The following is a 15,295-nucleotide window of genomic DNA, read 5'->3' on the forward strand; positions in this document are numbered from 1 at the left end:
CGGGAGAGTGTCAGGATTATAATACGTAGTTACGTGTTTTACATTGTTTGAATTGCCTACCTTATTAAAGAGGTTACCATAGAAAGTTTCCCAATGAGATGCAGGAATTGGGGAGTCTATTGAGAATCTAACTTGTCTCAGTTTTGAAGAAACTAGTTGCCAGAAGACCACTGAGTTCTTTAAATGTAAGGCAGAGTCCAGTTCACTCCAGATTTTTATATTGTATAAGGACTTCTGGGAAATCAGTTTTTTATATGATCTTCTCAGAGATAGCATATTGTTTTGCAGATCTTTGTTAGGATAACGTATAGCTTTCCTCATGCTCTTTCTTAGTGACTTCTTCAGTCTTTTGCAATCCTGGTCAAACCATGGGTTTGTTCTATCGATGTAATCTTTTCTTGTGTTGTGTGGTGTATATGTAAGCAGGCTTTTGAGGTTAGAGCACAAAACAGAGAAAGTTTGGAGAACCTGGATAGAATTAGATGAAGATGCTTTTATCGCTTCACCACATACGACAGCTTGCAGGTTACATAGATATTCTTCAAAGGCTGTTAAATTGACTGCCTGCCATTTTAATCTCTTACATTGAAGTGTGGACATGGAGCGTATGAATTTCACATCCAAGGGGTTTGTTGGACGTATATCGGAGTGACTGTAAATAACTGCTGCCAGCAGTTGGTGGTCACTGTCTTCCCTTGGTTTGATTGTAACCTTGGGTAGAAGCTGTAGTTTCAGTATTCCTTGTTGACTGGGACAGATGGGACTTCTAGTCCAAAACAAGTAAAGGCCATCTGGTTCCTAGTCCCATTGTTATGTGAAACAACAAATTAGGGTGCACTATTATGTACGATTCATAAATTATATCATACTGTTTTCAACTTGTGCTTTAAGTGCATTTATCAAGGTTTTATGTGAGTCCTATCATGTTTTCTTCTCATGTGAAGGTAAGGGTTTCATAACTGAAATACTGTAGAATACATTTCACTATCTTTCGAACTTACTATGTTAAGGGAATGAAATATAAATGACCAGTACAGGCAGTCTCCAAGTTACGAACAAGGTAAGGTTCTGTAGGTTTGTTTGTAAGTTGAATTTGCATGCAAGTTGGAACAGGTACTTTTTAAAAGTGTATCTCAAGCCACACACACACATATATAAAGTTTTGGATCGCATAGGGAAGGGTTAACACCCCTGTGGTGTTTCTTTTGCTGTCTGTATCCCTGTTCAGAAGATTTATCTCATTTTCTGTCCTTGTGATAATAATTGACTTGTGGAAACAAGGATTGGTGATAAAGCTTCAGTGTAGACACCTTTTCCCCATGATAATTCTCTCAGGAGTGAATTTTCTTTCTGAGGGGTAGATTTCTCCTACTTCCTGTTGTCTCACACCTGTTCTTAAGTATGAGTCATTTGTAAGTTGAATGTTTGTAACTAGGGGACTGCCTGGATATGCAGTAAAGGCACAGAATTGTCTAAACTACTGCATATGGAGTAAATATATGCAACTATCTAATCAAGCAGTACTCAGCACTGAACTAGTGTAATGATCTCCGATCTTATGACATCTCCGGACACAGAGCAAGCGCTGACAAAGAACAGATGCCATAAGATCGGAGATCATGACAACTAGTTGGTCATCAGAAAACTGCATATATCATGTGTTTTAAATTTGTCTTTAAATTTGGGTTGTAAATTTTGGGAGCATTTGATAAAATCCAAAGAGAATACTAATTTTGATATTTAATCTTGGGTTTTCTTTTAAGTAACTTTGCCTATGTTTTTCATGTTTCTTGTAGGAGCTAAGTGACCTGCAACGTGACCCACCTGCACACTGTTCAGCAGGACCGGTTGGAGATGACTGTAAGCCTTTTATAGTTCACAGCAAAAGACTTTTGTCCCTTTTGTTATACATAATTCCTTAATAAGGTGGGTGTCATTTTGTTTTTCAGTGTTCCATTGGCAAGCAACCATTATGGGACCTGTAAGTATGCAATTACATGAATTAATCTGCAGATTATTATAGAGAAGTATGCTATAATATAATTTTTTATCTACTGATCAAAGCACTTGCATTTACTGCTGGATTAAAGCAATAAAATGCTAGACTAGACTAAATTTTTCCACCAAACATTTGCCCTTTTGTTGTTTTAGGTGTGTAGGCTGTCATGCTTTTAGTTCTTTTGAACTAAAGTAAGACTAGCTGATACTGAAAGGAACCCATTGCGTAGTGCTTTGTTACTGTGGATATTTTGGAGAGCTTGCCATCCTTCATTTTCTAGACCTACAGAAATTTGTACTACTGCAGCAGACTTTTCAGAGATGAAATATACTACTCAGTTGTTCAAGGCTAGATTCAAGACTTTTACAAAAATTCTAGATATGAAAGGAGCAGATTATGATCATTTTACAATCAGTGAAGACATTTTGTATGTAAGGAGAGTGCATCACATCAGACTGCATTTTTAATTGAGAAATTGAAGTCATTAAAACTGATTTGGGGTTCAAATGTAAACCTTTTAGGAATACTGATTTGCACCACAGGAAATTTATCACCATGTTTTTAGCAATGAATATGTGAATTATGTTCGCAATTAATTCGTATTATTAGGTAATCCTTAATTTTCCTGTCACCTCACTGTTTAAAGTCCCATTTATTCATCTGTGCTGCATTATGTATCTAAATATTTCCTATAACCTAAGAGATAACACTTAATATATATCTAATAAACTGAACTACAGTCCATGAAAATTTGGACTATAATCAGTGCACTGGTTTTCAAGTTACCATAGGCCCTGTTTTGCTGCCACAGACTAACATGCCTCCCTTTTGGAAATTAAAATCATATTGTCAAAATGAGACAGATTATAATCATACATTCAAATAAAAATGGAATTATGCATGCTACCATGCCACAGGAATGCAGAAATTGTCAAGGACAGAACGCCACAAGATTCAAAGTAACAGAGTTTATTAGATTACAGAACTCAAAAATGCCCGTAAAACACAAGGGCCAGGCAGTTTTTGCCTTTAGGAGCAAAAAGGGGCAAAAGTAAATGTTCAAAAGATAAACCGGATTAAACCGGAGTTTAATCCGGGTAAAAACAAACTGCTTGCTTCAGCCTGGGTATAAACGAAACGAAAGCCAAGGAACAAAAGATACAAAGAATGCAAGTAATTGGCAGCAGATTCCTCTCTGCTGCCAACACTGTGCTTAGAGTAACTTGCGTCGCTCCCCCACACACACAGCAGACAGGATCTCCAACACGAGTAAATCAGCCAAGGATTGTAGCAGTTGAGTAGACCAGTTCCGTTCCGTAGATCAAAGCCAGAAGCAGACGTTTGTAGTTTTTCCAAGTCCAAGAAGGGGGGAAGACAAGCCGTGGTCAGTTCAGTCCGAGTTCTCAAAGCAGGAGATGGCGTCCGTCAAGAAGACGACGGAAGGTCAAGCTAATAAGAGTAAGCACAGGTTTGCACAAACAAATGCCCACACAATCCCTCCCGCCGTCTGACCCTGGATTCCAATCAACTTACGTCACAGCACAGGAAAGCACACAAGTCTTCAGGGAAGCGTCCCACACACACACGGATCCCAAGCGTTTGCCCAGATTACCTTGCCCAACGCAATTTGCAATTGCTCTCAAGCCCCATTTTATGCCAGTTACAAATCTTCATCACTGTCAGCTGTCCTCCTTAACCCGGGCGTTTCCTCATCACTTTCCTCGTCAGAGCTGGAACACCTCTGACTACGCCCAACAGCATCTCCAGCTGTGGATCCCGTCCCATCCCTCCAGCTAAACCATGGGTCTAATCCTGAAGGTCCCCATTCATCTTCTGTCCCATCATGGCCAGTGGCACCCACTTCCTCCCTTACCCGAGTCCAATCCATCTCATCCTCCTCTGAGCTAACCAGCCCCTCCTCCATTCTCTCCGTAAACCCTTCGAAAGACTCCTCGTCAGATGGTGCTGCAAATATGTCTCGCAGTCTTTTTCTCTCTCGCTCCTCGAGAGTATCTGACTCTCGAGGAGTCTTACGCCCACGTCTGTCAGTAACAGAGCCATGAGGCTCAATCATAACACTATCCCCTCTCACAAAGGCCTCCTCCCCCGATGGCGGAGAAGTGGCAGTGATACCCTCCGCTATAGCACCACGACGACTAGAGGTATCAAGTTTCAACAGCGAACGATGAAAGACTGGATGGACCTTTAAACTAGACGGTAAACGCAAACGAAACGCAACAGAAGAAATCTTTTTAACGATAGGAAAGGGACCCAAATACCGAGGCGCAAACTTTCCCCCAGCCTGTTTAATATGTTTGGAAGATAACCACACCAAATCCCCTTCTTCCAACTCCTCCCCTGCCTGCCTGTGGCGGTCAGCCTGAGTCTTCTGCGTTGCCTTAGCTTCCAACAGTAAGCGACGGGCAACATCATGCAATGCAGCCATTTCCGAAGAGCGGTACACAGGGTCCGAAGAGACCACATTGGTCGACGGCGCCACACCTCCCCGTGGGTGAAAACCATAAGTTAGCTCAAATGGCGTATGCTGACTAGACGTGTGCACCGCATTGTTGTAAGCAAATTCCGCCACCGGTAACCACTTTACCCAAGCCGTGGGTTGATCTAAACAAAAACAACGCAGATACTGCTCTAAGAGCCCATTAACCCGTTCCGACTGTCCATCCGTTTGCGGATGGAAAGCTGAAGACACGTTTAACTTAGTCCCCAAACACTCATGGAAGTGTTTCCAAAAGCGTGACACAAATTGCGGAGCCCTATCTGAAATAATCACCTCGGGTGCTCCGTGCAAACGATAGATGTGCTTTGTAAATAGTAAGGCCAACGTAGGGGCCGCCGGAATGGTTGAACAAGGAATAAAATGAGCCAGTTTACTAAATAAATCCACCACCACCCAAATACAAGTATAACCCCCAGACTTAGGCAAATCTGAAATAAAATCCATGGAAATGATTTGCCATGGCCTCTCCGGAACAGGTAAAGATGATAACAACCCTCTAGGGCGCCCAACAGGCGTCTTACTCTGCTGACAAACGGCGCAGCTGTCACAAAAGCGCAGAATGTCTTGCCGCATCTTTGGCCACCAGTAGCTCCTGGTGATAAGCTGTACGGTCTTGAACCTGCCAAAGTGCCCAGCCATGGGTTCGTCATGGTGGGCTCTAATCACCTCCAACCTGAGGGTCCCCACTGGTACGTAAACCTGCCCCCTACGCACCAATACCCCGTCTTGATCCTGGAGATGCGGCAGTATGGTACGGTTACCTGCAGAGAGCAGCATCAGTTGCTCCTGAGTCCACACATCATCCTTCTGAGCCTCAAGGATCTGGTCATGTAACCCAAGCTCATTATCTACAACACACAGAGAGGCAGTAGGCAAGATGGTCTGACATACTACCTGCTCATTGGTCTTAAATTCCGGCTTGCGGGATAAAGCATCGGCCCGCAAGTTTGCCTTCCCCTCCACGAACTGCACCTTGAAGTTAAACCTGGAGAAAAACAAAGCCCAGCGGATTTGACGCTGGTTTAACCTCTTTGCTGTTTGCAAGTGCTCTAAGTTCTTGTGATCAGATCTGACCACGATCTGGTGCCGTGCCCCTTCAAGCCAGTGCCGCCACACCTCAAACGCCACCTTAATCGCCAACAACTCCTTCTCCCATATGGTATAGTTCTGCTCGAAGGGTGTTAGTTGCCGCGAATAAAATCCACAAGGACGCAAGGTCCCTGAGGAATCCTTCTGAGACAATACAGCCCCCAACGCGTAGCTAGAAGCGTCCGCTTCTACCACGAACGGTTTGTCAACATCAGGATGGGTTAGTATGTTGTCCGATTGAAAACTAGACTTTAGTTGTAGAAACGCCTCGTGAGCTTCCCGCCCCCACACAAATGGCTGTTTCTTGCGCAGAAGCTGCGTCAAAGGTACCGTGAGCTTTGCAAAATTCGGAATAAACTCCCGGTAGTAATTAGCGAAACCCAAGAACCTTTGTACATCCTTCTTAGTCTTCAGCTCCTGCCATGAGTTGACGGCGTCAACCTTATGTGGGTCCATTTTAAGTTCCCTACCTGACACTACATGACCTAGGAACTCCACTTCAGGCACATGAAAGACGCACTTGGAAGCCTTGGCGAAAAGCCCATTAGCCCGCAGTCGGTGCAGAACCTGCTTGACATGTTGACGATGTTCTTTCTCGTCCTTAGAAAAAATCAAGATATCATCCAAATAAATCACTAAAAATTGGTCAATTAGGTCCCTGAACACATCGTTCATGAACCTCTGGAATACCGCAGGAGCATTACAAAGCCCAAAAGGCATGACTCGGAACTCGTGGCATCCGAAACACGTGTTAAATGCCGTCTTCCATTCATCCCCTTCCCGTATACGGATTAAGTTATAGGCCCCCCGCAGGTCAAGCTTGGTAAAGACCTTAGCCCCTTGCACCCTTGATAACAGTTCCGAGATTAAAGGGAGCGGGTACCTATCCCGAATGGTGTATTTGTTTAGGATCCGATAGTCACAGACCAGCCTAAGTTCCCCAGTCTTTTTGGCTACAAAGAATACTGGTGCCGCAGTTGGAGAACTAGATGGGCGAATAAACCCCTTGGCTAAATTTTCATCTAGAAACTCCCGCAAAGCTTGCCTTTCCGGTACAGTCAAGGCATACAGCCTCCCTGCTGGCAGTTTCGCACCTTCTGCCAACTTGATGGCGCAATCATATGGCCTGTGCGGTGGTAATTTGTCCGCTTCTCTTTTACAAAATACATCAGAGAACTCCCCATACTCAGCAGGCACTCCCTCCATATCAGAATGAGTAACATTTAGAGTGCAACAGTCCTGCCTCTTTAAGATCACTTTACGTGTTGCCCAATCTACTTGTGGGTTTACTACAGCTAGCCAATCCATCCCCAGGATCACATCATATCTAGGCAAGCTCGTAATATCCCACACAAACGTTCCCGTTACTCCCTGCACCTCCCACGTTACTGCTGAGGTTTCATGGTTAACCACCCCAGTCTCCAGCAGTCTCCCATCTGCTCCTTCCACCCACACGTCGCATGCCTTGCGCACTCTAGGAATGCCATGCTTCTTAGCAAACTCAATATCTACATAGGAGACCGTAGCCCCTGAGTCCAGCAGTGCCAAAGTAGAAACAAGTTCCCTTCCCCCAACAGATAATGTAATGGGTACGAAAACATGCTTCCTCCCCTCAGTTGACTGCTTGAGGAGCCCTAGTGCGTTGGACTCACGTCGCACTAGGGCTGGCCTTTTCCCGAAAACTGGGAAGGTTTCACATTACAATTTTTGGCAAAATGCCCAGCATTCCCACAGTACAAACACAAGCCCAGCTGCCTCCTACGGCTCTTTTCCTCTGTAGACAGCTTTTTAAAGACCCCAAGCTCCATGGGCTCTTCCCCCATCACCACAGGTGCCCTGGTTACATGCATGGGTGGCGCACACATTGCTTTTGAGTGTTTACGAGCCTCGAACCTTGCGTCTAAACGCAGCACCTTAGCTACTAAGGCGTCCCAGCTTTCAGCCGGCTCCAAGCGTGCTAATTCATCCTGGAGCATATCACTTAACCCGGCAGTAAATAAAAGCATGAATGCATTTTCCCCCCAATCCAGCTGGTGGCGATACAGGTTAAACTTATTTAAGTAATCCAAAACAGTCCCCTTTCCCTGTTTCAACCGATACAGAGCCCACCCAGCGTTCTCCGTGCGGAGAGGATCCCCAAAAGTATCAGTTAACAACTTTTTGAAATTATTCAAATTGTCCTTGACTGGGTCATTTCCCAAAATTAAATTAGTGGCCCATTGTCCTGCGGGACCGGTCAACAAACTCAAAATAAAGGCCACCTTGCTAGTGTCTGTAGGAAAAGCATGAGCACTGAGCTGAGAAAAATAAAGCTCCACTTGTGCCAAAAAGGTTGGCAACTTGCACCTGGTTCCGTCAAAGCGTTCAGGAGTCAAAACATGTCCTTTCACAGCCTGAGCTGTTTGGCTAACGGTAAAAGCCGTTTGCAATTGGTCTACTTTGGCCCTTAACTCATCCATCGTCTTCCTGACGGGTTTATTGCTGCAATAAACTTTTTATGGGCGTTGGGCAATCTGTCAAGGACAGAACGCCACAAGATTCAAAGTAACAGAGTTTATTAGATTACAGAACTCAAAAATGCCCGTAAAACACAAGGGCCAGGCAGTTTTTGCCTTTAGGAGCAAAAAGGGGCAAAAGTAAATGTTCAAAAGATAAACCGGATTAAACCGGAGTTTAATCCGGGTAAAAACAAACTGCTTGCTTCAGCCTGGGTATAAACGAAACGAAAGCCAAGGAACAAAAGATACAAAGAATGCAAGTAATTGGCAGCAGATTCCTCTCTGCTGCCAACACTGTGCTTAGAGTAACTTGCGTCGCTCCCCCACACACACAGCAGACAGGATCTCCAACACGAGTAAATCAGCCAAGGATTGTAGCAGTTGAGTAGACCAGTTCCGTTCCGTAGATCAAAGCCAGAAGCAGACGTTTGTAGTTTTTCCAAGTCCAAGAAGGGGGGAAGACAAGCCGTGGTCAGTTCAGTCCGAGTTCTCAAAGCAGGAGATGGCGTCCGTCAAGAAGACGACGGAAGGTCAAGCTAATAAGAGTAAGCACAGGTTTGCACAAACAAATGCCCACACAATCCCTCCCGCCGTCTGACCCTGGATTCCAATCAACTTACGTCACAGCACAGGAAAGCACACAAGTCTTCAGGGAAGCGTCCCACACACACACGGATCCCAAGCGTTTGCCCAGATTACCTTGCCCAACGCAATTTGCAATTGCTCTCAAGCCCCATTTTATGCCAGTTACAAATCTTCATCACTGTCAGCTGTCCTCCTTAACCCGGGCGTTTCCTCATCACTTTCCTCGTCAGAGCTGGAACACCTCTGACTACGCCCAACAGCATCTCCAGCTGTGGATCCCGTCCCATCCCTCCAGCTAAACCATGGGTCTAATCCTGAAGGTCCCCATTCATCTTCTGTCCCATCATGGCCAGTGGCACCCACTTCCTCCCTTACCCGAGTCCAATCCATCTCATCCTCCTCTGAGCTAACCAGCCCCTCCTCCATTCTCTCCGTAAACCCTTCGAAAGACTCCTCGTCAGATGGTGCTGCAAATATGTCTCGCAGTCTTTTTCTCTCTCGCTCCTCGAGAGTATCTGACTCTCGAGGAGTCTTACGCCCACGTCTGTCAGTAACAGAGCCATGAGGCTCAATCATAACAGAAATAGTTCAGAAAGTGTCAATGAAAATAAAATTGTGAAGCTCCATTTTTTGTTTTCTAATAGGTTCTTGTCTTATATGGTTCTGAAGATATTACTAAAATAACTTAAACCATAAAATAAACTTGGAACAGAATAAAGTGTTCTGTGGGTGGTTTCTGTCCTTCCAAAAATATCCATACTATATGGTGATGATGATTATAACAATAATAACAACATAGAATAATCTGTAAAATAATTTTCACAACTACTTAATTTTTTTGGCTTCCATAAATTGCAAGTCTCATCTTTTTCTTGCCCAAATTTTAATATTTGTTTTCTTTTTATTTTTTACATCTCTCTAGTCAAAATGAGGCACAAATACCTACGGTATAGGTTAAGAGAAAATACAGCATTACTTTTAATTGCTTGGGTGCAGAGTTTTAACTCTTTAGTTCCTTCAGCTGTGATACAGACATGGAGCATTTTAGTAATCAAAACAAGGAATAATTTTAACACAGCTGTTTTTTTATATATACATAACTGAGCTCCACTATCATACATTGCTGAAGATACTGGTATGTTTGCTGAATCCATTCTGGGGCTGTAGCTCTGTCCTCAACAAATTCGAGGTGTGTTGTTCCAGGCTGTCTAGAGATCCTAGAAAAGTGTCAGGAACCTAATACATGTGCAGCTGTCATCTTTGGCTTCTTTTTTTGGTTGTTTACCATCCTCTCTTGTTTGCCTAGATTATAGGCTTCCTACATGAATGATAGGCAGTGGTTTGCTATCAATAAACAATATGTCCACATGCTGTTTGGCTTTTAATATAGTACAAAGTAGTATCATCTTCTTTTCCCTGAGATAAGAATATTATATTTATAATAAAAAGGTTTTTCAAAGTTCAATCATTACAATGAAATAGCATCCATCATTGCAATGAAATAGCATCCATTTACCTTTATGTTAATTCCAATTTTGCATTTAAAATTACTTCACATTAGTACACTAAAAATCATGGCAGAATAAAGGTGAAAAAATCTGTCTGTAAATGTTTCCTTTTCTTCCTCCCATCTGTATTTTATGCTGTGGGAAAGATGAAAACAACTGTATAAGTTTTTGAAAGCCTAATTTCTCCCCCTACCAACCAAAGAAAGAGAATTAGTGAGGTCTAGGAGCAACCTGCTCTGAGTTTCATACAAATTCAACTTAAGAACAGACCTACAGAACCTGTCCTGTTCGTAACATGAAGATGGCCTGTAGAAAGATAGAAGGGTTTCCTGCTCCCCCCACGGTCAACCTGTAGCTGCTAATGATGCTCTAAAAAGCAGGCAGAAAACCCTTGAAAATGCAAGAGGGTAGACAGGATAGTGTAGACCAGGGGTCCCCAAACTAAGGCCCGGGGGCCGGATGCGGCCCTCCAAGGTCATTTACCTGGCCCCCGCCCTCAGTTTTATAATATAATATATTGTATATACATATAATATTGATAATATTATAATGTAATACAATATAACACTAATAATAATAATACCATACAATAGTATTAATTATATATTACTAATAATATTACTAATAATATTACAGTATAGTGGTATAGTTCAATATAGTAATATATAATGCTAATAGTGTGCTATGCTAATAATATAACATATTGTATGCACATATAATTTGTAAGCCACTCTGAGTCCCCTTTGGGGTGAGAAGGGTGTGATACAAATGTAGTAAATAAATATAGTAAATAAATAAATAAATTTTAGACTTAGGCTCGCCCAAAGTCTGAAATGACTTGAAGGCACACAACAACAACAACAACAACAACAACAACAACAACAATCCTAATTAACTTGACTATCTCATTGGCCATAAGCAGGCCCACACTTCCCATTGAAATCCTGATAAATGTATGTTGGTTAAAATTGCTTTTATTTTTAAATATTGTATTGCTCTTTTATTGTTATTTCATTGTTCTTGTTCTTGTTGTTGTTTTTTCACTACAAATAAGACATGTATAGTGTGCATCAAATTTTGTTTGTTTGTTTTTTTCAAATGATAATTTGGCCCCTCAACAGTTTGAAGGATTGTGGACTGGCCCTCTGCATAAAAAGTTTGGGGACCCCTGGTGTAGACAAAAGGACACCATTTTTTTCTTCTGGTCTGTCAATGTTTCCCTGTCTTTTTCACTTCTGTACTTTCCTAACCTAAAAGTTTTCTCTTCCTAACCCTCCTTCTCACCTGTCCTTGTTACTCTTGTGCTTTATGCCATGTGCAGCTGCCACAGAGTAAAAAAAATACTGGAAAAGTGGAGAAGGTTGAAAAAGGGAGGGGGAACAATCTAGCAAACAACAATGTGTCCTGTGGTATTATTTCTTTTAAATGCCCACAAAAAGATAGTGGGTTAGAATTTAAAACTTAATTTTAATGTAAATGACATAATGTGTCTATTTCAATCTTTTAAAAGATAAACATACATAACCATAGAATTTTGCATCCATTTTTTCACACAGGCTAGTCAAGAATGAAAAAAATACAAGTGAACTTTGAAAAAAATTACATTGCGCCTTAACATTCCCCCAGACAGGAAATATTCAAAGGAAAATGAAAAGGTAGCCCCTGGTGGCACAGCGGGTTAACCTGTTGAGCTGCTGAACTTGCTGTCCAAAAGGTCGGTGGTTCGAATCTGGAGAGCGGGGTAAGCTCTCGCTGTTAGCTCCAGCTTCTGCCAACCTAGCAGTTCCAAAACATACAAAGGTGAAACGATCAATAGGTACTGCTCTGGCAGGAAGGTAACGGCGCTCCATGCAATTATGCCGGCCACAAGACCTTGGAGGTGTCTACGGAAAATGCTGGCTCTTCAGCTTAGAAATGGAGATGAGCACTGCACCTCAGAGTCAGACATGATTAGACTTGAGGTCAGGGGAAAACCTTTACCTTTACGTAACAGGAAAAAATAATGCCATATTGTGCATTTCAGGGATCAAGACACCTCTCACAAAATGGAAATGAGGGCAGGGGAGTTGCAATGGAATGCCTGCTTCATTACTTTTACACTTTTTCCTAAATTGACTGGCACCACTTATTATATTTTTGCGCTGTAGGTGGCTATATGGCTGTTATTTATCATATCTATATGCCACCAAATTTCTATAAGAATTACATACATTACATATTAAAATCTCCCACTGGTAGAATGGGCATTTACTAATTGCCACTTCAAAGAATAGGGGAGATTTACTTACATTATGGCTGGAGTTCTAGTCACAATAGGGATACATGCCATTTTTAAATCTTGATTTAAACATAATGTAATGTGAGAGTTTTGTGTTCTGTTGGCGCTAATCTTTGTGGGGAATTTTCAGTGCATTCAAACACCTCATAGAATAATTGACAAATCATGGAAAATACACAGTGAAAAAGAAAGTAGTGCTTCAAGTAGATACATATCCATTTGAAGCTGAGAGGACTCTTTGACCAATAATTTAGCATCCCTAGTTCTCTAAATCTTGAATTGGATTGGCCTTTCAAGCATTTTAGTTTGCATCTGCACTGCTTATTTGGGTCCTTGTAATCCAGGCATGGGCAAACCTTGACCCTCCAGGTCAGTGGTTCTCAACCTGGGGTCTCCAAGTGGTTTTGGCCTTCCACTCCCAAAAATCCTAACAACTGGTAAACTAGCTGGGGTTTCTGGGAGTTGTACACCAAAAACATCTAGGGACCCCAGGTTGAGACTACTCCAGGTGTTTTGGACTTCAACTCCCAGAAATCCCAGCCATCTTACCAGCTGTTAGGAATTGTGGGAGTTGAAGTCCAAAACACCTGGAGGGCTGAAGTTTGCCCATGCCTGCTGTAACCTTTAATGCTGATGATGACTCCATATGTTCCACTGAAAAGCAAGTGAACAGAGACCATGATACTTGGACAGTCTGCTGGGTACAATTGGCCAAAGATGGCTACATGTTTATGTTCTACAAAAGATTTTTTAGGTTCAAGTGGGAACTTCATGCAAAATAAGTAACACGTTACTTTGTTAATTTGCTTGTTTTCCAGCCTGATAGTGCATATCAAGGGGGAGTATTTTTTCTCACAGTACATTTTCCAACAGACTACCCATTCAAACCGCCAAAGGTAAAATCCTTATGATACAGTTAAATGCAATTGATCACTGTAGATCATAACTTGGGTTTGACTGTTTTAGTTTATTAGGATCATTGAATCATGGAGTTCTAAGAGACTACCGGGGGGGGGGGGGGGATCCATTCCCTACAGATAGTCCCCTACAGATAGTCATCCAGATTCTGTTTAAAAACCTTCAGAGAAGGAGATTCCACTGTACTTTGAGGCAGCATATCCCAGTCAAAGTGCTCTTGCCACCAGGAAGTTCTTCCTAATGTTTATGTGGAATCTCCTTTCCTATAAAGTCAGAATAACATGTATATTATTAACATGATAAAATCAGAGAGCATAGAGTTTGGTGAAATGCTTACAGTACATAGACTATCTAACTGAATCCTTGGGTTGTTAATCCCAGGTAGAACAGGCCCATTGAGTCACTAGCACTTGACTCAATTGATTTACTGGTTCTGCTCTAATTGTGACTAACAATTGATTGTAAACATATTTTTTCTTTTTGAGATCATTGGATGTTCAGCTTTTAAAAATACAGTACACATGGGTCCCTTATGTTTACTGATTTACAAAGTCTTAGCTTAGCCAGTAGTAGAGTGTGATAGGATTTGCTGTCCAGACATCTAGTGGTGCACATACCCTCCAGATCTGATATAAAGTTGTGTTACTGCATATTGTATCCAAGGATAAACTATGGAGTTATGTCTGTTGTTTGTGCGTTAATAGCAAAGTGGTTGGGTAATGCACAACTGGTTTATAAAGCTGTGAAGCTATTCTGTTATAGAGATATCACATAGTGAAATAAAATACAGAAATTTGAAAGTAAATGTGTATGGTTTGAATATTGTAAAAATTATTGATAATTCTTCTGTTGCAGATTGCATTCACGACAAAAATATACCATCCAAACATAAATAGCAATGGGAGTATTTGTCTTGATATCCTGAGGTCACAGTGGTCACCTGCTCTGACTGTATCTAAAGGTAACTATACATCTCATTGTTAGCCACCACCTTTGTTTCTTATTGCAGTTTATGGTGAAAATATGTCAGTTAAAAGGAGGCATCTTCTGTTTGCAGTTTTTTGGCAGAAGTTTCCAGGGTCTTACATTATTCCATTGCTTTTGTCACAGCCACAAACAAACAGACAAACAAAAAATCCATAATCTGTTGTCAAAGGCTTTCATGGCCGGAATCACAGGATTGTTATGTGTTTTCCAGGCTGTATGGCCATGTTTCAGAAGTATTCTCTCCTGACGTTTCGCCCACATCGATGGCAGGCATCCTCAGAGGTTGTGAGGTACCTCACAACCTCTGAAGATGCCTGCCATACATGTGGGCAAAACATCAGGAGAGAATACTTCTGAAACATGGCCATACAGCCTGGAAAACACACAACAACCCAATCCATAATCTCCACCCACAAAGTTAATATAATTTAAGTATATGGGATAATCCCAGATTGTCTTAAATTTTGCAACTTTCAATTTTCAGCTTTCAGTACAATGTCATTGAGTATTTGAGTGTGTTTAAGAATTTATTATATCCTTAAACACATTTACTGCTTGTTCTTTTAAAAAATATTCTAGAATAAGGGACTTTACAATGAAAATTACTGGACTTTGCTGTTTCTTTAAAACACAATATTGAAATATCCTTTTGATACTGAAAGCCCTGCACTAGTTGCCAATTGTTTGCAGACCTAGTTCAAAATGCTACTTTCGTCCCAAAGCCTAGGGCTTTAAAGATTAAACTAAGTGACTGCCTGAATCATTTTGAATCTGTTCAGATCTTAAAGTCATGAGAAGAGACCCTTTGAAAATACCCTCAAACTCCACAGAGGTTTGAGGCACTGATGCTGGACAAAACTATTGCAGTTTCCGCAGCTTGGGAGTAGGGTATGAATATCATTTTATGAAATAATA

At 41.8% G+C, this 15,295-nt stretch overlaps 1 protein-coding gene across 1 annotated transcript in view; it reads left to right on the plus strand.

Annotated features, from left to right (window-relative positions):
• The window catches only part of ube2d1 (ubiquitin conjugating enzyme E2 D1), a 49,358-nt gene that overhangs the window by 29,591 nt on the left and 4,472 nt on the right, over positions 1 to 15,295 (plus strand). Inside the window, exons 2-5 of the mRNA XM_003226438.4 lie at positions 1,797 to 1,860; positions 1,950 to 1,981; positions 13,294 to 13,371; positions 14,249 to 14,354. Coding sequence (XP_003226486.2) covers positions 1,797 to 1,860; positions 1,950 to 1,981; positions 13,294 to 13,371; positions 14,249 to 14,354 — 280 coding nt within the window. The remainder of the gene's footprint in view (positions 1 to 1,796; positions 1,861 to 1,949; positions 1,982 to 13,293; positions 13,372 to 14,248; positions 14,355 to 15,295) is intronic.

Source organism: Anolis carolinensis, chromosome 3 (assembly GCF_035594765.1).
Source record: "Anolis carolinensis isolate JA03-04 chromosome 3, rAnoCar3.1.pri, whole genome shotgun sequence".
Taxonomy (NCBI): Eukaryota; Metazoa; Chordata; class Lepidosauria; order Squamata; family Dactyloidae; genus Anolis; species Anolis carolinensis.